The following is a 27356-nucleotide window of genomic DNA, read 5'->3' as shown; positions in this document are numbered from 1 at the left end:
ATTACATAAACTCATTTTCTGCAGCATCTCTCGACATGCAAATAGGTAAACAATGCCACCCCGTAGATAAATATGGCCTATGACCCTTCAACATCAGCCCTTCTTTGCTTTTCAAAACTTCACTCTGCTGTATTTGAAGAACAAAGATTTGCATCTCAAATCCCAAGAAAGATGGAGAAGTGGATGAAGAGAAAGAATCTTGCAAGAGACGGAAAGACCCGGCCAGGGTTCTTGTATATTTGATTGCCATTGTGTGTTGTTTTGTCTCTAAACAATGAACAGTCAGTGCCAGCATGAACTTCATTTGTACTGTTAGAAGTAGCTCATCCAAAAAAGACAGAGAGAGCAAAGAGGAACCCCTGAGTCTAGGAACAAAGAAATTACATCCTTTGAAATAGATTTTAAGCCACCCCGCTAAAATCAATGCCTTCCTCCCACAGCAAATGCAGATCAGGACAGCAGAGAGGAAACTGAGGCAGAGTGGGGCGGGGGGTCAACAGGGAGGATGTGTTGGCTTACTTTTATGCTATTAATTGTAAATTAATGTGATTAATGCATTATACATTAATTGCCTAACGGTCCATTGCAGATCTAGACATTTCCTACTCTAAATCTTAGTCATTGTTTCCTGCAGTGCAAGGCTGGTGAGGTGGTATTATCGAGCTGCTTTGGGCTAAAATTCCAAAATTTAATGTTTAAAAAAAGAATAATATGAAGTAATTAAAAAAGGAATCTCTTGTCGCTGTTTACAAAACAAACATAGCCACCCTTAAGACTGGCTGCATCAATATTATTTCTGCAATCCCAACATATATATAAAAGAATGGTGAGCCGCACCATAAGAGAAGTTAAGACAGCCACCTGGACCATGTTGCTGAAGCAACTGGGGCCGAGATATGGAATCCAGTCAGGATCTTTGAATCCGCTTGAAGAGTTGGTGGAATTTTGCAGGGATCTCGGATAGAGCCATATCTTCAACTCAGTTTGACGGGTTGGTCCATCCATGGGAAAAGAGCTTTTCTGGAGAAAGGCAAAGGGTGGTGTTTTCACAGGGAGGTCCCGGTTGATAAGAAGAAGAGTGACCAAGCTTTTGATGGAAAGACCAGCAGGAGCTTGGGTGTATGTGTGTGTGTGTGAGAGAGAGAGAGAGAGAGAAAACAAAGATGGCAGGTGTGCCAGAGGAAATCAGTGGCTTGTGCAAGATTTTATTGAAATAATTCTTTAATTGCCTATGAGCACACACGGAGTATTTCTCATCCTGAAAGGAACCATCTGTTCTCGTCCGTTTCTGGCTGTAGCCGCACCGTTTTCTTAAGGCAGAAAAACACATCAGGGAATGGACCTCCTTGCTGAGCCGAACAGCCGGGGCCTTGTCTGCTTGTGTTTGTGGAACGTGTTGGGAGCTAAGCCACCACACGATTTCCTGAGGCTGAAGGCAAAACTGAAAGCTGCTTTCAGAGAAGATGGCATCCCACCATGGCTAATGAGAGAGACAGCTTCTCTTCTCTTCTCTTCTCTTCTCTTCTCTTCTCTATTCTAATTAATATACATTCTCTTCTCTTCTCTTCTCTTCTCTTCTCTTCTCTTCTCTCTCTCTCTTCTCTTCTCTTCTCTTCCCTTCCCTTCCCTTCCCTTCCCTTCCCTTCCCTTCCCTTCTCTTCTAATTAATATACATTCCATTCTCTTCTCTTCTCTTCTCTTCTCTTCTCTTCTCTCTTCTCTTCTCTTCTCTTCTCTCTCTCTTCTCTTCTCATTAATATACATTCCCTTCCCTTCCCTTCCCTTCCCTTCCCTTCCCTTCCTTCTCTTCTCTTCTCTTCTCTTCTCTTCTCTTCTCTTCTCTTCTCTTCTCTTCTCTTCTCTTCTCTTCTCTTCTCCTCTCTCCTCTCCTCTCCTCTCCTCTCCTCTCTCCTCTCCTCTCCTCTCCTCTCCTCTCCTTCCCTCCTTTCCCTCTCTCAACTGATAGAATAAAAAAGCAAGCAAGATGTGCTCATTCCCACAAAGCCGCAAGGATCCAAGAGGTCCCCACATTCTTGAGTCAGGCCATCCCTGTACCTTCTTTGTCCTCAACCCCCAAACCCCCAAACTGGAATCCAACCTGTGTGCCCCCTTTCTTCCCAGGTCTTTCTATGTGGAGAAGGGCTGTCCTTCAAGAAGATCCAGCCAAGCGGGCTTCTAAGTCCCCTTTCCAGTTGCACTGGGAAAAAAGGATGGCGGCAAGAATAGGAGCCATTTCAGAGCAGGTGACTCAAGCTTTCTTCCCATTTCCCCACTTTTTTCCTTTGGGGGAGGAAGAATGCCTCCATTCTACGCAGACAAAGAAGCATCCTGAAATTGTGGGTCTCAAATGTTTTCTTTTAGGAAAGCCAAGCTGGAATTCTCAAAGGAAAACTGGATGGAGGAAAGGAGAGGAATAAGCTGCATTCCTGAGCACATCTGGCGTGACTGAGTCCATGATTTTCTGCGACTTGTATTTGTATGATTATTTGTACGATTCTTAAGAGGAGGAGAAAAGTTAAAGCAGGGGGAGCGGAAATAGGTTGGAAGAAACCCAACAAATCATTCTTGGTTTTCATAAGTCCTGTGAAACGGGGTTGCTTTGCATCTCCAGGGAAGACGGGCGATCAAGGATTGGACCCCCAACCAGCCTTGTTTTGTGGTTGTCCTTTTAAGACAAAGCCAGCAGTTCTCATCCCTCCCACCCACCCTAATTCCATGCATGAGTGGAAGTAGAATTTGGGATAGAAGGAGGACCTTAAAAGATAGGGAAAAACTTGGTGTACTCTAAGCCAGGTGTGCACGGGGTCGATTTTTTCTGAAAGGCAGGCCCAGATGGGTGGAAGGGGCCCCGATCCTTCCCATTTTTTTTACAGCAGTGGGAGAGCAGAGAAGGAGAAGAAGTGGGTTAATGCAGACAAATTATCTCGTATTTTTCTCTCCGAGATCCGCCCCCATCCGTCAGATGCATTTCAGAAGTGGGTCAACCATTGATCAAAGAGATTGGGAAAAATCTTCATTCAACCTTTTTCTCCAAGGATCTGCAGCCTTCTTGGCTTCTGAGTCTTCCAATCTAAGCAAGACCACCTCGAAGGATCTCTTCCCAGAATCTTTATTCGAGTGAGATATTCCTGGGGATTATCACCCATCAGTGATGGTTGAAGGATTTCTCCTGGATCTGGAGACCTTCAGAGATTCATCCATCGGGTTGTTTTGCCCACAGATCTGGGTGGAGAATTCTGAAAGACCATTTGTGGGCAAGCTGAACTAGAGACCGGAAAGGGTGGTGGGTACCCACTTTCGGTGAAGACAGAAGAGGCTCTGAGCCCCTCCTTTAAGTTACATTTTTCAAGATCTCCGGTTCTGCCTTAGTACAAACACGTCTTCTTCAGAGGAACACACACGCAAAAAGACTCGATTATATATAAACCCACCAGAGACCACTCTGAGTCTCCCACAGCTGCAGCGTTTTAAAAAAGGGGGCTTTTCATTCCCTGTTTTTAGCTTTCATTCACTCTGCCACAGAAAACGACGAACTTAAGAAAGAAGAAGCTTGTTTAAAATGGGCAATATTCAGGGGTTTTACCTGGCAACCCCCCGACTAGTATAAACAGCTTTTACTGGGCCTGTCTTTCAAAGTGGAATGTCTGCAAGCTTCAACGAGAGTTTTTCAAACCTCTGGAAGAGAGAAAGGTTGGATCAAAAATCTCCATCCATTATGCCTTTTAAATATTTTTCTTCGTTTTGCTAGATCGCTAGCTAGATGATAGCTAGATGGATAGATAGATAGATTTAGATAAATCTATAAATAGATAGGTAGGTAGGTAAATAGATCGACCGATCGATCGACTGATAGATTTAGATGAGACAGATTTGGATATATAGTTTAGGATACCGCTATAGATATATCTAGAGAGAGAGAGATATACCCCATGCACTATATTTACACACAACCACTCCCACACAAGTATTTGAAATCCATCCTGTCAGATAACAAGGCTGCCATTCAGAATTATGAAGACGTTTATTGAAGAAGGGTGGGACGCCACGGCAGGCCCTGCAGGAAATCACCGGATGGAGCCTCGCCCACCAAAACCTTGGTCAACCTTGGCCGACCAACCTGTCTCCCTGCACAGACGGCCCATCTGATTTGCTCTGAGAAAACAACCACCACACACCCCACTTCCTAACAGCGGGAAGGGGCCAGCCAGACCACCCACCCCCAACTTAGCCATTTCTCCCCTTCTGTTGCAGGGTGAATAATTTCCTTCTTTCACCCAGTTTGCAAATAAAACAGTTGCAACAATAATTATAACAAGATTCGCTCCATGTGTGTTTCTGACTAACAATCACAGGGTTTACCCCCGCCACTCCCCCACCCTGCCCAGAGCAAAATTTTGATTTGGCAGCTTGGCTAAGGGAGACAAAGACCCCCATTATGGAAAAAGAGACCTCAAGAGGCTTGGTTGGAAAAGTCAAGACCTCCTCCTAGCCCCCCCCCCCAAGGCGGGTGGGCTCCGAAGCTGAGCTTGCGCTCAACGCATTGGGAAGAGACTTCGTGGCAGCAGACCAGCGAATACCGTGCAAATGTTTCTTTCTTTCCAACGGGCACTTATTTTTTTGGGGGGGGGGGGGGCTCAGATGAATTGGATGACGAGATCAGAGGTCCCGAATGGAACTTGAACGACTGCAAAAACATATTGGAAAATTTTGGGGGAAAGGAAAGTTAAGAAGGTTCAGTAACTCAGGATGGCGTTTGCTTAGTGACGGGGAACATTGAAGCATGCTTTAAAGAGAGGAGGAGGAGGAGGAGGAGGAGGAGGAGGAGGAGGAGGAGGAGGAGGAGGAGGAGGAGGAGGAGGAGGAATGGGGTATGTATATGTAAAAATGTATTTCGGCAATCTCACAACTTCAAGAGGGGTGGGACTTCAACTCCCAGAATTCTCCAGCCAGCATGCATGCAACGGCGTGACTATTTACTGAAGATGTTGACACTTCCAAGGGGTGCCCCTGAAGAGATTGGTGAAGTTGTCCTGAAAAGGTCTACAGCCTGCCTCGGTTTCCTACATGGTTATTCCATCCTGAAGAAGACCCTCAAAAGGGAGTCCCATATCTGGGCCTTTTTGGGGGGAGAAATGGAATGATGTGGCTGAGAAAACAAGTTGCATCTTCCATCGTCCCAAACGAAGTCAGCTCCAAAATCTTGTCCAGAGAAATATGGGAGGGGCGGGGGGAGGCGGGGGAAAAATCTCTGCAGAAGTTTGAGACTTCAGCCAACGAGCTCTCTTTTAGCGACAGAAGAAGACTGGTGTGCAGTTGAAAGGCAGATCCTAGCTTGGCCCGATGGTCTGTCAAGAGCAGACCACGTTTGAGCCAGGAACGGATCTTTAGCATGCTCTCGGAGTGGAACAAACGAGGATAAGTTACGTCCCTTCAACGTCCTGCCCTTGGAAACCTCTCCCCAAACAGTTGGAAACGAAGGCTGGAGCGGCACAAGGAGAGGGAAGTGAAGCCAGAGAGGGGAAAATACGGCGTTTTTCTTAGTCTAAATGAAGCCTTTGTAGTGTGACTCAGCTGCGTTCATGGTCTAAGGCCTGCCAGAGCGAATTTGGCTTGGAAAAAAATCATCACGGCCCCACAGGATGTGGTTTGAAACTTCACCCACTGCCCCTTTTCCCTCCTCCCCTCTCTCCTTCTTTCTATGTTATGGTGTGCACATCCGGACTCCACCCCGACTCCCAGATTTTTCTATGCTGCGGAGAAGCTTCTGCAAAAAGGCATCTCCAACCTGGATAGCAGATGAGGAATTGCGGAGGTCCACAGTCACTCTGGTCTAAACCAATTTGGAGAGGGGCCAACCAAGGTTGGTGGGCTTTCGTTGGATGAATTGGTCTGCCCCCTTTCGTGGAAAGGCGGGGAAAAGAATGATCCTGTCAGGTGCAGACAACCAGACCGAGACTAGTTCTAACTGGCTACTTTATTGTTCTCTGCCTAGAATACAGGAATCTCTCCAGATTGGCAGCTTTCACTTGTTGTGTTTATGTAAGGAGTCCAAACTAATTCCTCACTTGATCCCTCCTCCTGACTGGGATGACTGCTCTCCAACAGATTCAATGGCACCAGATTCAACTGGAAAGAAAGCAATCAATAAAGAAATGCAGGCGTCAATAAGAGGTTGATGTACTTGGGACTGTTGTCTACTCTTATAATATTCAATCAATGAACATTAATACTCCGAGTACAACCATTGGTACTTAATTTCTGGAGAGGTGGCTGTATTATCTTTCCTTACAAAGAACAGCCGAGACTCGCTGTATCTGAAAGGGTGACAAATCTTATTATGTTCGACTCTCAAGGAAAGCTGCTAATTAGTAGAAGAGAGAGAGAGAGAGAGAGAGAGAGGATGGGTGAGTAGCTTAAAGCTTAAAAATGAGATTGCTTTTGTGCTGCCCGGTAAGTCCAAACGTTGGCCAGAATGTTCAATCAAATTTTAGCTGAGCTCTAGAACAAGTAATTGTCCATGCAGGGATGGGATTTTCACGTGTCAATGATACACACCTGGTAGGGATCTCGTGAACGTGGGCGCCCCAATGTCAAGAGGGTGCCATCAAAGATATGGGTCACACCTACAACGTGAGAAGAAGAGCTGGGGCTTGGGTTGCACACCACTGCCATCTTGCCTTTTTTGACCCCTTCCCCTCCCTCCCCCTGCATGGAGGAAGCAGAAACTTAATGCAGACTCTAGAAAAGGGATCGTTTGGTCAAGAGCCCCACTTGGGGTTGGGGGTCTTTGCCCATCTCTTCCTTCATACAAAATGTAGTGATATGTGGGAATGACTTTAAGAAACAAAGGGGAGAGAGGCTACTCAGCGAATGATCTGATAAAATGCTGGGGATCCCACAGCTGAATAACAAGAAGTGGAAAAAGATAACTTAGAAAGGAACTGTCCTGACTCATCAGGGAATAAAACGAAGATGGTGGGAGATCTACACTTTCAGACCTGCAAGATTCTGTCAATGTAGCTATTTTATCCTCTATAATTACTGGCTGAATGTATAAAGGCAGATAGATAACTCCACAAAGCATCCATACAAAGTCTTTTTATTGGTTCACCAGGCATCCTCAATATAACTTACAGTTACGTCAAGATTCATCTAAATGTTCTTTGCATAGCTGACTTTCTGGTGTAAAAGGATGGTAATCTTTCATCCCCAAAATGAAGGAGCAAGGGGGTTGAGACAGCAGCATATTGCTGAGTTCCAGGCAAGAGTGGAGAAACCTCCCCCAACCCACCAGGGGTCAATTCAGTGACCAATCAGGATTACAGATGTGGCCACATGACATGGACTACATTTCTCAGGATACCTTAACTACATTTACCATGATGCATTCCCTTAAGGGGACAGCTCCCAATTCCTAACTAACTATCCCACTTCCCATTAACTATAAGCTGGCTGGACAGCACGGTAGCCCTACAATAGAGTAAGATTAGTTCATCGTATCATGTTTCCAGTCTGGTCTATTTGAGAGGTTGACACTAGTCGAATGGTAGCTTGGAAACAGCACATTATTAATGTGCATGAATACAGAGAAAGAGTAACAGCTTCCACCCCCCCGCTCCTAGCAAGATGTTGACCCCAAATGGTCATCTCAGTAGTGAAGATTTGGGCCATGGAAGGCCACACAAAAAGGAAGCATGAGGGTGAAAAGTCTCTTCTGGAAATATGAAACTTCCTGTTCTGAAGGAATGATGCTCAAAAGGAGCCAGAAGAGGTCCAAAGGCATCAGCTTTGAAGAATGCTTCTCGGAGGCTGACTCATACATTGTTTTTCCCTCGGGGAAAAGTCTACAGAGCAGATACTGTCAAACAGCTGCCCAGAAAAAACTTGTAAATATTAGGAAAAAGAGAAGGAACAAAGCATCTAAGTCTCTGGGCACACTATGGATGGGTCAACCATCTCTAAGGGAGATGGTATTGTAACTCACAAAGGAAGCAAATATATGTGTCCTAGGATAACGTTGCAAGATCCAATCTGGGTAGGTCACAGAGTCCAGAGGTTTAGTCTTCGAAGCTTCTGGACTTGTGCTGGATCCCATCCAACTTCTGGAAGTCCCCTGAGGTGTTGTAACTGGTTGAAGAAAAATGATCTCAGTTGCAACTTCACCAACCCACGCCAAGATATGTTGTGAATCCTGACTTCCTCCATCTGTCCCTCATGCCACGGCACCAACAGGTTCCATTTACCTCTTCTTTTCTGCCATGTCTTCATGATGTTGTTTTCACATGTTCCTTGGTTGTCTCTCCAGCCCTGAGATTCTGTGTTCAACAGCGTTCAGTGATTTCTCATCTACTTTCATAGAACCACCAGAGGTTAGTAGGAAGTGCTGTAGGTAATTATATTAAACTTTGATCCACAGCTGGATCTGAAACACAATTACAACATCTTTACCTTCTTAAGGGAATTCCAGGATGCAGCCTTATCTACAGTGAAAACTGTAAATAATCTTCATTAGAAAATTTGTCCACACATTGAACAAGTGTTGGCTTTGTGGCCATTTCCACTGGTTGGTCCAATCCAAGCAGATGCTTAATTTCTTGGGAAAGGCTATAGATGTCTGAAAGAGAAGGTACAGCTCCTTCTCCCAGAGGTGTTCCACTCCAGGTCCCATCATCTCCACGTCCAATGACAAACAATATTTCTGATGGAATGCTTTCAAACCCAAAAGGGTTAATGTCCCAGTATGAAGTTGGAATTCCTTCTAGTCCAAGCACCTTTTCTTCTTGATTTGGTAGACCTAAAAGCCACCACTGAAGCAAAGCTCTAATCCTGTAGGTCTTCTACAGCCCTTTGGACCTCAGGAAATCACCACCTTTGCTGAGACCAGAGCTGCATTGCTCACGAACCCAGAGGACAGATTGCGTGGGCTGAAAAATCAATTGCTTGCAGATCCCGTTGCTGAATTTCTCCCAGGAATCCGCTCCTTCTCTCTTCATCTACTGCAGCTGCTGGCAGGCCACCAACTTGCTTTTTGAACCTCCCCTTGGAAGGTTCCTGGGGGATCTCTTGGCCTTGAGACAACTGTGGGAAGACCAGAAGGGCCTCTGATGGAGGACCAGCAAACTCCATTTGGCATGGAAGGGGGAAAAAAAAAGCAAAATAAAGAAAGGAAAAGCATGACTCACAGCTGTTAATAGTGAAACATTGGCAGGTGTGGAAAGCCAACTTATTATTAAGTCTCTACTGTGCAATCCAGAACTCAGCTGGTCTCCCCATGGTAAAGTTTGCCCTTGAGGTGTGTCCAGCGCCATTACTTCTTCCTTCCCATGTCATACCTTCTTATTTCTGGTAGAATTTCTTATCTTGTAATGTCATCTAGAAAGACATTATGTATTATACTTGAGGCTGGTCTCTGGTGGGTGTGCTGTGCTGTTGGGCCAGGCACTCAATTTTGGCAGCTATCTCTGTAAGCCACAGAAGGCCATGAGGTGGTCAAGGCAACAATGGTCAATTGTGGAGTAAATTTTGAAGGGATGTACTGTACAACTCCTTGAGTGTCCTTCCAACCTTTTCGTAGGGGGTTATAGTTCCAGAAATTGCCTTAAGACTATTAAATAACATGTTCTGTCCTTGCAAGTTGCAGCATCAAACATTCATAGACTCATAGGGTTGGAAGATCTGGAGGCCTTCTATCTAGTTCATACCTTATATATACCTGCGTAATTGGTTGTTCAATATTTCCTTGACAACCTCTAACAATGGAGAACCACAACACCGGGAGGCAAGTTGTTCCATTAACAAATTGTTCTCTGCTGTTAAGAAATGTCCTCCTTAGTTCCAGACTGGGTCTCCATCTCTGATGAGTTGCCACCCAATGCTTCTCGCCTGCCCTTGGGGACTACTGAGAACTTTTCTGAGCCAAAGCTTCACAGCACTTTGTTTATATTGTTCATCAGTTCCCATCTTGGCCATCTCTTTTTGGAATTGCCCAGGATAGAACTTCTGTGGGCAAAGCTGGCGCCCACCCTTACCACGAACTCATTATGGTCTAGCCCTAAAAATAATGTAGGACTGCAGTCCTTAATGTTCTGAACACAGAGCTGCTTTAAATTAGGAACACAGGAAGCTGTTTTGGTCCCCTCGAGCTGACTCAGTCAATGGAGATCAGGCCTGGTTGCCAGATCTATTTGAAGATGCGAACAATGGCCCTATTTGGCGATGTCTAGAACATAAGGAGAGACCAGCAGGATCAGGCCAAGGGCGATGTTAGTCTAGCATTTTGTTTCTTAGCAGCAAATTTTTTGCGGGGCGATGGTGGCGGGGGCTCACAAGCAGAAGTTGGAGATGTTCCTCTCTTGTAATTGTTCCATCCATTGCTTGGAATTTGTAGGTCTTGTCCCCTTCAGCTTGAGGGGACAAATAGCTCTGAGTCCCCATTCTCCATGAATTTATTCAATTTCACGTTAATACAATCTGGGTTAGTGAGAGCACCACATCTTATGACAAAGAATTCCACAGATCCTCCTCCTCCTCCTCCTCCTCTTCCTCCTTCTCCTCCTCCTCCTCCTCCTCCTCCTTCTCCTCTCCTCCTCCTCCTCCTCCTCTCCTTCTCCTCCTTCTTCTCCTCCTCCTTCTTCTCCTCCTCCCCCCTCCTCATCTTCTCCTCCTCTTCTTCCTCCCCTCCCCCCTTCTTCTGCATCTACACATAAGAAAGATAATTGGTTGGGTTTTGATTGCTGAGTCCACTTCAAATATGGTAACCAGAACTGCCATTCCAGATCTATATCATAGATCTCTAGAAACAATGAAATACGAGCCTTCGGCCTATAAATTCTCTGGCACGCCGTGAAGATGCAGCTCCTTCCTGTTAATTGTGGGAGATACACCACTCTAATCACAAATGAGGAAAGAAATGGCTGCAAATTACTACTGAAAAGCCCAGACTCCATGGAATTGTGGGACAGCTGAAACATTAAACTGTTTTTCCTAAAGTGATGAAATCCCACAGGTCCTTATTTGAAGTTAAATCCTCTTGGATAACTTTTAGAGTAGGTTTCAGCCCAGTGAAAAGGTTTAGCTCAATTATCTTCCGAGATGAGTGCTTTCTACTCTGTGAATCTATGAATGAAATCAGCATACATCTGCACATGGTTTTGATAGCCTTAAAAAGCAAGCGTGCCTCTTTCATATTTTTTTGTAAACTGGTGCACCGAGATGCTGTGGAAAGGATACTATCTCAAGAGGCATTCCTTCAGGACGCAAGAGGAAAATGTCTCTTTCTTTGCCACTTCCCATTGCTATAATATGTAGGGTCTTTGGTGCTTTCTGAGCTTGGCTGTTTTCCTGCGGACTTTTCATTTACACCCAGTGCTCGGTGTAAGATTAACACTACTAGACCAACGCTCAAGCATTAAACAGTATCCCAATGAAGGAACTGTCTGCCCAGACAAACAAGCGGATAGTAGACAACAGACTAATCAAGGCACCACCAAGAACCAACACCAACACTGACAGGACAAGTTACTTGTACATAAAAAGAGAGAAAACCCTATTTCCTTCTATCACTGATGATATTACCTAGTTGGATCATGAAACATCTGCAAGAAAACAACCAAGTTCAGAGAGCCGCAAGGACCCCCAGTCCTCCTCCTCCTCCTCCCCCCTCCTCTTCTCTTTTCTCCATACCCTTCTAGCACTGATGATGTAACCTAGTTGGGTTGTGAAACATCTCAAGGGCTGGATTCCTCCTGAACCCTGACGAAAGCATAGCTGCTATCTCCACCCCCTCAAGAAATCTCCCTTTAATATGTCTCCTTGAGATCCAACGGGTTTGGGAAGCTGCAGGGCTGCGGACCATGGGAACAACCACAGGGAAAACATCTGCACACACACCCCTTTTTCCCCCTAGGGTGAACATAAATGCTCATTTGGTTTAAAACAATTGCTCTACTTTAGAATACAACGCATTTAGACCACCAAAAGCAATCTTCCCGAAAAAAGGCCGACGGAGGTTTTCCTTTTCTTCCACCCCACCTGAAAAACCGAGAGCTTCCTTCCTCCGTGGTTTTGTACAGGGGAGGCACTTGCCAAGTTTTTCCGGGACCGAAATACACGACCCAGGCTTTCTTTTGCATTTGAAGAACAAGGTACAGGAGGCGTAAAGGGTGGCTCTCCTCAACCTAAGCCCCGGATAGTTTTAGAAGCGGGGAAGGTTGCGGAAACCAAAGGGGAATCAGAGCCTTGCCTTCGTTCCATTCTGCCGGCCCACTTTCCTGTTTTTCGGCCAATACGGACTTCTTCTCAACCAGCCCCCGCTTGGGTTCTCAGAGGAAATGACACCAGCCTCCCTGAAAGTCTGTGGGACAGGATGCATTAAAAAAGACCACCGACATCCTTGTTTTTAGAAAAGCAAGCAGAGAAGAGAAGGGGCACGTTCCTTGGGGAGCTTCCTTGCTCCCAAGGGCAGCGAGGGAGGGAGACTATCTCATTCCTAGGTTTAGCCTGTTGGCAAGGAAAGATCTGTTTTTAATTAATACACTCCGTTTCTTGGCAGCCGGCTTCCTTTTGCTGATGTAGCACACATCATCTTCAATCTCTCCCCCGAAAGCCTCCCCACATTCTGTATTTGTTGTGCAGGGCCAAATTATTATTTAAAAGAAATGAGACAACGGGGGGCTATTATTTAGGGGGAGTGGGTGGCTGGATAAGGGAATCCTGAACAGAGTTCATGTTGTGTAGCTAATTCTCACAAATTTTGGCCAGCTAGAATTGAGAAAGCATTAGTCTCGATGGATTTTGTCTTTGGAGATTCTCAATCCTCCAGGTCCTGGCTGTCCCAAAAGTGCTTTTTCAAAAACTTCTTGGCTTTCCTTGAAGACATTTCCCTCCTGAAGAACTGAAGAAGCTTCTTGGATGACAAGCAAAACATCTTCAAGGAAAAGGAAGTCCAGTTACCTTTGGAAAAAACACACCTTTGGAACTTTGATTTTTTGGTTACAAGAAGCTGCAAGTCCGATATGTCATTTACCATCTTCCTGTCCTCGTTTAGTTCAAGACCCGATTGGAGTCTCTTTGAAGGTCTCCTTTGAACTTGGGAATTAAAAATGAGAAGACAATGGATATATTTTATTGGGCTCTTAACTGATGCAACAAGATTAAAAGGATTCTCATTCTTAATCCATCTTAACAGGATCTTGTAAGTTTTGAAGAAACATCTCACTGGCCTCAAAGATGCCCTGAGGATGTTTCCTAAACTGGTCATGAGATGTCTGCAGAAAAGCAACCATGGTCCCCCCCAAAAACCAACAGGTGTCCCAATTGAAGAACTTCTTTGAATTGCTGACCTCCTGTCTAATGACCCTTTTGTTTCTGATTGTGAAGGAAACAGATTTAAATGTCAACTGTGAAATAACCTGTGTGTGCTTGTCCCCCCAGTGAGGTGTTAGATCGTGTTGTGGTTGACCAAGAATGAGAATAGTCCCTTTGTAAGTTTGTGGTTAGTTTTTTTTTTTGAAGGCTCCTTCCACGTAGTCTTCTGGATTGCACCACGAATGAAACTCAATTCAATTCAGGTACAAAATGAAATAACACAAACGCTCACAGAATAACACAGCTGGGATGGACCTTGATGGTCTCCTAATCCAACCCCCTACTCAAACAGCAGACCCTATACCGTTCTTGACAAATGGCTGTCCTGCCTCTTCTTAAAAACCTCCAGTGATGAAGCACTCACAACTTCTGGAAGTGAACTGTACCACTGATTCATTGTTCTAACGGTCAGGAAATTTCTCTTAAGTTCTAGATTGCTTCTCTCCTTGATAAGTTCCCCTCCATTGCTTTTTGGCCTGGCCTCAGGTGCTATGACCCTCCCCCCCTCTTCTCTATGACAGCCCCTCAGATATTGGAAAGCTGCTATCAAGTCATATCTAGTCCTTCTCTTCGTTAGAGTGGACACCCTCGATTCCTGTAACCGTTCATCACATATGTTCACCTCCAGCCCCTTAATAATCTTAGTTGCTTTTCTTTGCAATCCCAAGGATTTAATCCCTCTACACAATCCAGGCAAGTGCATTTCTGAAAAGCTGACTCAACAATCGTTCCTTGGGTGTCTTCACTGCCCCCCCTCTCCTTTAAAGCATCTCCCTATTCTTTGGGCACACATGCCCAGCCCAGCCCACCTCACTGCACCCCTTTCCCCAACCTAGGTGCAGTTTTCCTCGTCTGCAGCCACTCAGAGAGAGAGAGAAAAAAAATCTCTCTCTCTCTCTCTCTCTCTCTTTTTGGCCTGTTGTTTCTCAGCTTTTGCCAATCCTGCCCGGCAGCCAATGGTGCTGTAATATCTTGGGGGTGGTTTCCAGCCGTACTGCACAAGCTGTCCTGAAAAATTATATATATTACAACCAGCGGATCATGCCTTAGAAGGGAGGAGGAGTGGAAAATATGTATTCATCAGCTGAAAATAAATATTCACCCTTTCCCTTAGTCGGAAAGGAATGGGGGGGAAAAAGGAGAAGGCAAAGAGAGGAGAAACAGAGGATGACACTGATTCATTTCAAGGCATGTTTGTGAGGACTGGGGGAAATCTCCAGGGTGCCCTAAAACCTAAAAAACATAGATCTCCCTTGGCTCTCGTCTGCTGGCTGTTCTTGCAAGGAATACAAAGCACTCCGTCCCTATGCCTGTATATCCCCGCCACAATCTCCTGTTCAAGGCTGCAGCCATCAAATTACAGCCCTCGGTGCCAAACCTGCACGTGACTTATTGGGGTTTGACGTAGGTGAGGTTCCTCCATCATGCCGAGATATATTGGTTTATTATCTGTATCGGTAGAATAAACCACTACTTGCAGGAGGGTGGGGTGGTGGTCTTCAGGGTACAGTTATATAAAAAAAGTCAAGATGACAGCTGAAGTGGTCTGGTGGGGTCCACTGGCAACATTTTGACCTCTCTTTTTGGGGGACCATATCTTGCAGACATCTCGGTGGACGAGACATTAATAGTCCCAAACCCTGGTTTGCAAACTGGATTCACACAATGGCTTAAACCAGGGGTGTCCAACCTTGACAACTTTAAGACTTGTGGACTTCAACTCCCAGAATTCCTCCAGGTATGGTATACTGATCATTAAAATGGTTTTAAGGGCTGTACCAGTTAAGAGGCATCATACTGATCTAGAACCCACTGGGCACACTTCTGCTTAAACTTGGCTTGAAGCGATACAGCTTGTGTCCGACTGGACTAAATAGAAATACGTACATATTACTATATGGGATAAATGCTCATCCCTAAATCACGATTATGTCTGTGAAGTTCTATTAAAAAGGGATTAATAGAAATTAAAATCTTCATTCTGTGCTTGAGTCCTGGTGTTTCCCCAGTACATTTAGAGCTAAGATGTAAGCCTGCATTTTCTCTTGTTTGGCTTGGACAAATTATTTTATCTGCAAAATGTGGAACTTGGATCTAACGAGGACCTAATTTCCTTGGGCTTGCAAGAGTCCAGTCCCATTCAGACTTCAGGCCTTGGTGAGTTTTCAGCTTACACATAACGTGTGTGGCAATTTAAGAATCAGGCCTTGTAACCTGGATCAAATCAGCTAAGTAACATCTTTGGGACAGGTTTTTCTGAAGACCCTCTGTTATTCTACGCTTACTAATTCAGTCAAACCAGAGATAAATATATAAATCAAAGCAGATCATTTTTAACGGTCTGAAATTAAATCCCTATATTGCAGCAAGCTATTAATTGCTTAAGCAATGGTGTTGAATAAAACACAGCTGGTTAGGCTCCCAGATAAGGTGAAGATATAAACCATAGTTATAATTCAAATAGCTAGATTTATACTGTAAGCTAAACCAGAAGCAAGGAAACCATATAATGGTTTACTGCAATGTGTGTTTGTTCAGCCAATTTATAGCAAAAACGTAGCTATATAACTTCTAACAATATTGCCAGGACTTGAGAATAATTGGTTTTAAGCTTGTTTGTAATTCTCCTATGGAGGCTCAGATCTGATTTAGTTTTAAAGAGTTTGCTTTGCCATTAAAAGTGAGTCAAATTCTCAGGTGATCCATTGCCTTCATAGACTTTGAGTAATAGTGAAACGATGGCTTTTTAGATGTTTTCTTCCATTTTTCCAACTCTATTGTAGGGGAAGTAGAAAGCTGAGAGGTGTGAAATAGTGTAGCCTGTTGAAAGGCATGGTTGGATGCAAATAAACTGGTAAATACTGGTAGATATAGATAGGTAAATAGATGTAGATAAGATGATGGATGGATGATAGATGGATGATAGATGGATGGATGAGTAGGTAGACAGGTGGACAGGCAGATAGACAGACAGATGGGGTGAGTGGGTAAGTAGGTAGATAGGTAGACAGACAAAGAGAGAGACAGAGAGATGGAGAGAGAGAGAGAGAGAGAGACAGACAGACAGACAGACAGACAGACAGAGAAATGGGTGGGTGGATAGATAGATGATAGATAGATAGATAGATAGATAGATAGATAGATAGATAGATAGATATATCCTAACAAGACCTTTCCCCACCCTACAAATCAATGTAACACTGCAATACCTTTACATTTAAAACCTATAAATAAGATTTTCTTGCATCAGTTGGTACAAGGAATTAGGCAGCTACAAAGCCGGGATACGAACACGGCTGCACTGTTTCCAAACTGTGCCCAACTTTGGAAATGTTAGAGCTCAGCTCGTAATTCACTCTGAATTTCACATTGTGTATTCTCTAGTTCTTTGCCTTCCTCTCTCCTTCTAAAGCTTATGTGTTACTCAGCTGCCTTCCAGGAAGGAGAGAACTTGCGCAGGCAGGAGCTCTCAAACCTGAAGCATCCTGAAACAAAATGAATAATTTTGCCATTGCTCTTTGTTTTCCAGAGAGGGGAGGTGGGGGGTGGGAAGAAAGGAAATAAACTTTGTACTCATTTTCTGACCCCTTGGAAGAATAAAATCCATCCAGCGTTGGGAAAAAGGACAGAGGCTCCTGGAGAATCTACATCATCGTTCCTTATCTGCTAATGAAACCGCATTTCCTGCTGACTTTAAATCAGGCTATACAAATAAAACAGATTCCAACCCCTGGATTAAACCCTTTTTAACCTTGGCGGGGAACATGGCCTTGTGAATTTACGCTGGGTTGCTAAAAATGAGAGTGAGATCAACATATCCCTCTTAGATTCCCACGATATTGGTGGTTTTTTTCCCTCTTCTGACTCAATTCTTTTTTATCCGCTGGTTCCCATCAGCTGGAAGTTCCTTTTCCCATTTGTTTTAGAACAGCAGCCTTAAAATAAGTGAGGCGGTGAAGGGTGGGGGCAGACAGGATAGGGACAAGTAAATTACTTAGATAGTTCCAAGTAGCACAGAAAATTCAGCTGGATGCCCTGCCAAGGGTTTTGCAAGGGGCTGTCCTGACTTTTGAGGTCAAGAAGCCTGCAGAAATAGGAAAGCAAGTTTGTAAAGTCCCTCTAGAAATGCCCATTTGCTAAATGGTCAAAATCTCAAAGCCTTCACCACCAGTGATCGACAATGTCTTTGAGATCAGCTGGACAGGTTTTTAGACAACGAAGAATTTTTGGAAAAAAACAAAATGCAGAGAAGAGCAACAAAGATTGAACGGTTGAGAGAACTAAGTACGTCTAGTCTAAAGAAGAGAAAGATTAAGAGAAATATCACTGCATCCTCCAATCCTTGAAGAGCTGTCACAGGGAAGAGTGGGTCGATTTGCTTTCCAAAGTACTTGAGGGCAGGAGAAGAAGCAATGGGTGGAAGTTCATCAAATGGAGATCCAATCTGGGAATAAGGAGTAATTTCCAGACTGTGACAATGATTAGTCAGTGGAACAGCTACTGGAGTTGTGGGTCACTGGATGTTTTCACAAAAAGTTTGGACAACCAAACTTTTGTAAGGTCTCCTGCACTGGCCAAAGGTTTGGACTAGAAGACCTCCATCAGGGAAAAATAATAATAATTTGGCTAATTTCTCAGACAAATCCTGGTCAACGTTTTAGCCTTTTTTGGAGCTGATTCCCTGGGGTGGGACTGGCAAATGGATACTGAATTAGTAGAATGAGGAGGAATTAATCCGGTGGAATTCAGATTGGCAAGTGACAGCAAGGGCCAATCAGTTCCTTGCTGGTCCAAGAACCAAGGAAAATATCAGGAATCTTGAGAATTCAGATATTGTACTATGAAGTCTGTCTAAACTCATGGGCTGCAGCAGGAAATGCAAACTAATGTCAAGAATGGCAAACAACAGCATCAAAGAAAAATAATTACATTTTACCATTCCTTTCAGCTTTAGTCACACCCGAACATTCAATTCCATGTGCTAATAGTGTGCAACGGCAAGGCCTGAGAAGAATGCTTTCTTTGAGATAGCTGGAAGCTCTCCCTGTCTTCTTCTCAAAAGCCAGGAAGCACATTGACTCAACGTCCCCAGTGTTTTGCTGGACCCAAGTCTGGTGATCCAGGTTTTTTGGGGTGGGGGGGTGGGGGTGGGGGAGAGGGAACCATGTGCTTGTATGAAACTCCACAGCCAGAGCTACAATCAAGCCAATGAAATAATCAAGGGTTATGTCTGGTTCAAGTTGATTAGGTCCAAAAAAACCTGGAAAAGAAAATGAGTCTTAGCTGGTGGAGAGAGAAAAAAATCACTTTGGTGAATGAAGAAGCAGCTTTCAAGATTTCTTTTGAGGAGAAGAGAATTTGGGTGACATGACCAAGGTGAGATGATTGCAGAAAAAGAAGAAAAAAAATGAGAAATTGCACACCTTTAGAATAGCTTTGGAACCGAACCAGCGATGGGTTGTATCAATGCGAAGGTTTGGCAGCAGATGGTATAAGAAATATGGTGTCAGAACAGATATGCAAGACTGTAGAATTAATGACTAGCCCAATTGGTCAAAGAATCGTACAGAAATGCACACATTAGAGAGTAATGTAAAATATTCCATAATGCTATTTGACTGATTAATCTGAAGTAATATAATGAATTATATTTATCATCATACAGTTATTACCTTGAAAATGTTTCTCACATTAATGATCTACTGATTTTCTGATAATAAATACATAAACAGTTCTTTTGTTCTTCTGATGATCTCTCCACGATAATGAATCTATTAATTCCACATTAGCTTTCAAGAGAAAATAAATTACCGTTAATCAGGCTCATTAAACTGATGAGCAAACAAGCTATCTGAATCCATGTATATGTAATTTAATTCTATTCTTTTAAATGCCAGAAAATACCAAATTCAATAGCTCAATCAATTAAGCAATTAGCCAGTGACAAAATCTTTCAAGGCATTAAATATACAAATATTTAAGTGCAATATTTATGGCCCACGATGTTTCTCTAAGAACTGAAGATTAGCTTATCTATCCAACCCAATATATCTCAGCAGTACCTGACTCAAATATTGACTATTAATTCATAAGGCAGCCATTCTTGATAGTCATCAAATCAATTTTCCGAGGGCACAGAAAAAAAAAAACCCCAACTACTTCTGCTGTCTCCGAGTAATTTTTTCCACCTCTTAGCTGCAAAGCGCAGTTCAACATGTGGCTATAAACTGAAATACCATCTCACCATCATCATTTTTTTAAAAAAAAAATTCAAATCAGTGCGTTTTACAGAAAGCATGATCAATGGATGATGCCAGAACAAGCATGAACAATAATGGAAAAAAAATATTCATGACAGGTACTGACAAAAGAAACTCAGTAATTTCCACTGTAGGGGTGTGATGTTGGGAAAAATATAATCTGGCTTTCAGCAAATCCAAGGCTGGTTGAAGAGCTCTTTATCTTGCAGATCTGATCTTCCTTCATAGACGGGGAAGAGGAAATAAAAGAACAAAGTGGGAGGTATGAAGTAAGGAGAATTCTAACCTAGGAGTCCAACCTAGAATTAAGAATTCCAACCTAGAATTGGGGAGATATTAGTGAGAACAAATAATCAGAGGAATGGCTTGCCTTCCAAAAGTTAATGGGTGCTACATCACTGGAGGTTTTTACGAAGAAATTGGACAACGCTTGTCTGAAAGGGTGTAGAGTTTCCTGCTTGAGTAGTGGGTTGGATATGAACACCTATAAGGTCCTTTCCAGCTCTGTTATTCTGTATTCTACTGCAACAAACTATTCAAGCAAGAGTCAGCGGGAAGCTGAGGGACCTCTAGGGTGGTGAGAAGAATCCAGCCTTACATTGGATCCAAAGGATAAGGCTCTTTCCTTAATGATTTAGCAGGCTGATCCAGCAAGGATAAGGTTGAAATAGAGAAGGCAGTGGAGCAAACGAGGAAGAACTGCCAAAGATTTATAGGGCCAAGTTATAGAAACCACCCAGTGGATAAATTGTGGTCAACACCCTCTGGAAATTGGTTGGCATTCTGCATGCTTGTTTATCCTGCAGAATGAATGTAACTGTTCATTCTTCAGGATCGGTTCCCCACCTAAATGGCACCACCTGACTTCACTTTAAAAAAAACAAAAAAAAACCAGGCAGATTCAAAAAAGACGGATTCATTGGCAGGATTTTTCTCTATTTCTAGGATGTGGGCTGGGCACTCCCTGGTTACTCCAGCCAAAGTGGCACCACTCCATAAACTGGGGAATATTTCAGTAGGCTCCAGGGAGCCCAAAGTCTGCAGACATACACAAGATATTTTTGGAAAAATGGGTAAAGTAGCCATCCCCCGATGTATTTGACTTCAACCTCTCTCATTCTAAACCACCATGGTCTTTTGTGGCCTCCTGCTTTAAGTGTCATGGAAGACCCCTGAGACCATCAGTGGTGGAACATGCACAGTAGGCACAAAGTAAACCCACTGAGGAATTATTTCTAAGGTTATGCCAAGGGTTGGAGAACTTAAAGACTTCTAGATGTTACACTATTGAGATTTCCGTGTAGTCTACGTGGTCAGTGATGAGGGAGGCTGGAGGTTGGGGATCAGAACAAGGTGGACATTTTCATCACTAACAGACATCTGATAAAAAGGTTTTTTTTTAAAGCAAACACCATAGTTCTAGCTACATAATTTTGGAATTGTGAGTTGTGGTTTCGGTAATTAAACCAAATCCTCTTCTCGGTCTTGGACCCTAAAAGAGTGACCTTTAGTGGTTCACCTTTGACCAACATCCACATTTGTTTCCTTCTTCATTCATTCAATCAGCCCTTCCTAATTTGAAGAACCATGAGATTTTTTTTCTCTCTGACTCAGCCTTTTTTATTCAAATGTCTGATTCTCCTAAATCAGATTTTCCTAAATGTTTAGGGTTTTCCTAAAAGGAACCTACTCTTCCTAAAAGTCCAACCCATTTCCCAAAATTTCAGCCTCCCGCTTTCTTTCCTGTTGACTCTAGTTGGTTGATACTAGTACATGACACTAGTTGGTTAATGCCAAAACAAGACTTTGAGGTGTCACAAACCTCAACCTATCATGTAAATCAGCATTTCTTTCATTCTAGCCAACTTGATGACTTTCCTTTGCGACACAGGAGTTCAGCTAATGCTAATTTGTCTTCTAGGCAACCAAAGAGTTTGTGATGACAAAGGGCATCAGAAGCTTCCTTCTCATGAACAAATAAAGGATGCATGTATGCCATGTTGTTTTTGGGAACCTAGGCCAACCCAGCGAAATAAAAATAGATGCATTTATTTCTCCTAGCATATTCCAATTGGAAAGATAAATAAAATAAGGACAAAATACTTCTGCTATATAAGGGCAAGAAGCACATGGTGTTGTAAATGGGCAGCAGTGATGAATCGGTGCTTCACGGGGTCTGTTGTTAACATACAGCTTCCTTTTAACTTCGCAGCTTTTATCGGATCTGTAACATTTTCAGTTTCCTCTTTATAATAATGAAATCTAAGGTCATGCTTCTTTTCAAGTAACTGCTGACTAGCTCCATGGTGGAAAAGCAGCTACTCTGCACGGTAGAACAATCAGCAGTTCAGATTTTTTAGACCTAGGATTCATTGTACATCAAGAAACATTATTCATCACCTAATAGTCAGCTAGATTCAAGCAACTAGGCAGATGGTGCGCTCAGATTCTACACTGTTTGCCTTCAGTAATTGGCACTCAACATCTCCATGGCTTTTACCCTTGAAGAAGCGATGTCTTCACAGCAATCTCAGGAAGGGAGAAGGGGCTCAGGACTTTGCTGTGCCCTCTAGAAGAAGATCTGAAGAAGATAATGATGGTATCTCAAATCCCATAACTTGCCAGGTAGAACCTTGGCCTTCAGACCATGTTCATTTCTAATCTCCCATAAAAAGAAAGTGAGGCCAAGTCCTTTCGCCTTTCCACCAATGAGAGTCATTTCATAGCTTAGCATGCCCCCAAGTTATCATTGTTGTCAATCGGGACCTCGAAGGTATCTGAGCCCGTTATCTCACATAGCTGAGATGTCCACCTCAGACTGGTGGTCTTGCAGCCCTCAGCTTCAGCCGACCTCTGATTTTATCTACTCAACAGAGACTGCCTATAAGAAGGCTGCTCTTTCTGCTACTTGCAAATTGGAATTTAAGTACAATCTGGAAGATGCTTTTTCGAAAGATCACCAAACATCGTGCTTGAAAATTCCAAAAGTTATAGCTGGAAGGATTAAAAAAAAAAAACCCACCCCAAAATCTGTATATCTCTTCACATTTCTGGATCATTCCTTTCCCCCATCCTTTTCCTTGTGAGGCTGTCAGACAAGTGTCAGCCTCGCTCTGTCCCTTAAGGATGCAAACCTTCTACCCTCCCAATGTACTGACTTGGCTTGACATGTGAATTCTGCTCGTACTTTCCTTTGGCTGGAGCTCCATCCTCGTTGCTTTTTCGTCCCCCTGAAAAGCAAGAACACCATCCCAGAAAAAGAAATGTTAAGGAAAGGAGGAAGGATGACCTACCTCCCGATGCTGGATCGGCGTAGATAGGAAGAAGATGTAGCAGAAGTTGGAAGATTGGCCAGCAAGCCCAGGTCCCTGGAGGAAGTCTAGATGCCATGATATTTGCCTGCAACGGTGGCCAGTGGCTTCAGATCATTCCTCTCACCCTGGGAAGGACGAAGTGGGTGAGTCAGGCGTTAGAAACAGAGGCTGTCTGTTTTCAATTGAGTTTTCAGCTACTACTATATTTAATAAACTCTGCTGGGACAGGGAGGGACAATCTGAATTTCTTCAGCAGTCACAGGCAGGCTGGGCTAAAGCAGGCACCTCTCATATTACATATGAGTTTCCCCTCTTAAAGGGAACGTCAATTCCTCCCCATTTTTCTCCTCAAAGGCACATAATACTTTCTTTCTCTCCCCAAATCATTTTGGGCCTCCAAGGGAGCGGTTGACCTTGTTCCAGCTTTCACGGGGAACAGGAAGATGTTTCACGATGCGGAGACGAAGAACCGGACTTAAAAACCCGAAGGCCAACTTGTAACGCAGATCTGGTGGATTTGCTCTTGAAAAATCACGGACCAGTTGTGTGTTTGTCCAGTTCCTCTTTCATTGCTTTGGAAGTGTGGGAATATCTCTTCAGCCTATGGAAGAGATAGATAGGGTAGATATCTTCCTTCTACCCACTGATAAGCAGTGCGGCCTCTTCTAGAAAACTTCTAGTAGGGGAGCACCCATCACATAAACGGCAATCTTCATTTCCAAAGGCTATTTGTAACACAGATGTCTGTGGCTGATCACCAGATCTTTCTGTTAAATCCACCTTGACAAGAACTGGGCCTTTTAGGGCTCTTCGGCCATATCCAGCCCATTGGCTGTTCCTTGTCTGGCCCGCATGAGGACAATTGTAAATTAGAAATCAAATCTAATAAATGCATGCCATGCAACTGTACGGTTCTGACCAGTTCTGGAGAACCAGTAGCGGAAATTTGGAGTAGTTCGAGAACTGGCAAATACCACCTGTGACTGGAGATTTTACAGTATCCTTCCCCTGCCACGCCCACCAAGCCACACCCACAGAACCGGTAGTAGAAAAAAAATTGAACCTCCACCACTGATAGATAGATAGATAGATAGATAGATAGATAGATAGATAGATAGATAGATAGATAGATAGTTAGATAGATGGCTTCCCATCCACCCCAACAGTTCCAGTTTTTCATGGAAAACTTAGGAAAATTAATTGCCCACCCCTGACTGGGTTTTCAAAAAAGATGCTTTGGGTTTCATGCCTTGGAGTGAAACGTCTGGGTGGGTTTGCATTAGACAATGGCTGCTTCTACAGCTGGCTTTCCTTCAATCTAGCAAGCTTTCTGTTGGACCCCCACTTTTCACAAGGATTGTTTCTTTCACAAATACCCACAATTCACACCAGGCAATCAGGGCCTTTGATCCAGCCTGAGGACCTGCTTGGAGATTGGCTCACTCCTACTTAAAAGCCGGATCTCTCTCTCTCTCTCTCTCTCTCTCTTTTGCATCAATAACTGTGGTGGCTCCTGTTTGGGCAAGAACTATGAAATGGAATTAATGGGTTGTTTATACTTGTTTCCTAGATCATTAATAAAGATCTTACGTAAATGTAGCGCTTGCTTGGCTCTGGGTGACTTTTATGAGCCTCTCCCTCTGGGTTTTAGTCAATTCATTGCTTAATTGAATTAAGATTCTGGAATATCGTTTTTGGCCAAGCTTGAGTGATTTGGCCTGATTGGATTTTCCAGCAGATTCCTTTCTTATTTCCCTGTCATAGCTCCGCATGGCAGGCCAGATGTTTCCATCCTTTCCCCTGCATTTCATGATTGTGAAGAAGGTGACAAATTTCACCTCCAATGCAACCCGAAGCTGCATTAACAGAGGGATGCAATCAAGATCAAGGGAGGTACTAATACCACTCTATAAAGCCTTAGTAAGACTGCACCCAGAGGGCACAAATAGCAAAAATACGTCTTCAAAATCGTCTTATTGAGTCTATCCTGCTACAACCAGATTCTAACAACCATTGAGATCTGCCCCGTTTCCATCCGCTTCGTAAAGAGACCTTAATGAGCTGCAACCAATAATCTTCTAGACCTCATTTCAATAAAGGGCAGCCCGGCTCCCTCTATCATATCATCGCAATCACACCCTGCCTGAGCCGTTTCCATTTGAGGACTTCCATTTAATCCCTCCTAGCAGATGATCGGCCAAATACTTGACCGGGGTTGTGTCAAACACAAGAAGCGTCTCTTTGTGAAAGCCAAGGGTGAAAGCTCTCAAAGGCCTCGGGGGGAATATGTGGAACCAGTTGTCATTTTCATCATGACAGCAGCAGGACAGGAGCCAAAATAGGAGTGTGGAAAAATAAGGGGGGGAGGGGCAGGGGTGCTGGCAAGTTTGGAGGGGGGACACTGAGTTTGGAGGGCTTTGATTGGGCAGTTAGGGCAGCCCACTTGACATTTTTTCCACACTCCTCCTAAACACTCATTAATGCACGGGGATCCTCCTAAAATGGCTCCCCCTCCTCCCCCTCCCCTCCCCCTCCTTTCCATAAGCCTCTTTTAGCCCTGAGGATGTTACCTAGTTGGGTTTTGAAACATCTGCAAGAAAACTGCCAAGCTCAGAGAGCACCAAGGACCCCACAGTTCAACCCCAACTTAAAGGTGTCCTCTTCTATTCATATTAATAAAATAATATGTATCTTATGATGGTATTCTGTGAATACTCAGACCATCCTGGGCCTCCTGTGAGAAGGAGCCCTCTTTCCAGGTGGTTTTGACATATGGGTTGCCTTTCTACTCACATTTGCTTCTAATTCTCGATGAATGTATTTTTTTTTAATGTACACTAAGAGCGTATGCACCAAAGACAAATTTCTTGTTTGTCCAATCACAGCTGGCCAATAAAGAATTCTCTTCTCTTCTCTTCTCTTCTCTTCTCTTCTCTTCTCTTCTCTTCTCTTCTCTTCTCTTCTCTTCTCTTCTCTTCTCTTCTCTTCCCCTCCCTTCCCTTCCCTTCCCTTCCCTTCCCTTCCCTCCTCTCCTCTTCTGATTCCTGTAAAAACAACAATATTGGGATGGACCAGAATCCTCTGGTGATGAGATGGGCAGCAAACAAATTTAATTAATAAATTATATAGGGGTCTTCACATCATAACAATGTTCCCTTCCCTCCCTCTGGTTCCTTCAATATCAGAAAGATCTAAGAGAGCTGCAGCCATCTGTAAAGAAATCCAACTGACACCGTTCTCTGTAGAAACATTTTGTTTCTCTGCAGCTGTTGGTTTTCTTCCTTTCCAGCTCAACATCTGGATCCACGTGTGGGGGGAAGGTTCAACCGTGAGGGATCCAGGCCATCGAGGGGAGCTTGACTTCCTGTGCAGCAGACAGCTATGCCTTCAACATCCTTCAGTGTATTCCATCCAAGGATGGGATGTTGGCCATCTGCCTATAAACCAAACATCCCTATTATGGTTGCAACAGACTGTAGTTCTTTGGCATTCTTCCTTGGAGAAGTTCAGAGATGCTATCATCTTTTTTTCTCTCTGTTTGGGAGGGAAGAAACTTTGTTGCCAACTGCTCTGGACGTCTTTGGCCACTGATCAGCCCTTGCCAAGTTCTCCTCCTCTCCAAAACCATGTAGTCCATGCAGGATCGACTGTGTGTCTTTCTCCACACCCCGGTGCCCGAAGGAGATGCTGGTGTGAGTCACCCCATTTTTTTCTGCACTTCCAAGCAGGCTAGCAAACCATGCTTTTAGCTGATGGAGATGTACGCTACATAGCTTATTATTTTGACAGATTTTGATTCTGTGTTTCTCCAAGAATTCAGGGCAGCTAATATCCCCACAAGTAAACTGACTCAGAAAAGGTGAGAAGATTAAATATCCACCAGAGTCTGTATGGTAGGACCTTTGAATCCTACTCTGGAAGAATCACCCCAAACATAGAACATAGAATCATAGGGCTGAATGGGACCTCAGGCATCTTGTCATCCAACCTCCTGCTCATGGTAGGAACCTCATACCATCCTCAGTGAAGTGGTTGTCCAGTCTTTTCTTGAAAATCTCCAGTGATAAGAGCACCCAAAACTCCAGGAGGCAAGCTACTCCAATGGCCGACTGTTTTCACTACCAGGAAGTTTCCTCCTTAGTTTTAGGTTGAATCTCTCTTTAACAAGCTTCCACTGAATGCTTCTTGTCCTGCCCTCAGGTGCTTTGGAGAATAAGTTGACCCGCTCTTCCCTTTGACTGACCTTCAAGTATTGGAAGATGGCTACCCTTAATCCACCTCTTCGATAGGCTAGGCATATCTAGTTTTCTCAACTGTTCATCCTATGATTTACCCTCCCGATCCTTTATCCTCCATTAAATTATTTTAATATTTGTTGTCCATTAAACGTTGTCCACCCAAACCCACCCTTTTTCCT

The 27356-nt window shown here is 43.8% G+C and overlaps 1 protein-coding gene across 1 annotated transcript in view; it reads right to left on the bottom strand.

Moving 5' to 3' along the window:
• Positions 1-23180, bottom strand: part of CSPG4 (chondroitin sulfate proteoglycan 4) — a 41919-nt gene extending 18739 nt beyond the window's left edge. The window contains exon 1 of the mRNA XM_026709758.2: positions 22919-23180. Within this exon, the coding sequence (XP_026565543.1) occupies positions 22919-23015 (97 nt within the window). The 5' untranslated portion in view covers positions 23016-23180. The remainder of the gene's footprint in view (positions 1-22918) is intronic.
• Positions 23181-27356: the final 4176 nt, after the last annotated feature.

The sequence above is a fragment of the Pseudonaja textilis genome, chromosome 13, assembly GCF_049901715.1.
Source record: "Pseudonaja textilis isolate UNSWEBS1 chromosome 13, rPseTex1.2, whole genome shotgun sequence".
In the NCBI taxonomy this organism is placed as follows: Eukaryota; Metazoa; Chordata; class Lepidosauria; order Squamata; family Elapidae; genus Pseudonaja; species Pseudonaja textilis.
This window is presented reverse-complemented; position numbering and strand designations above follow the sequence as displayed.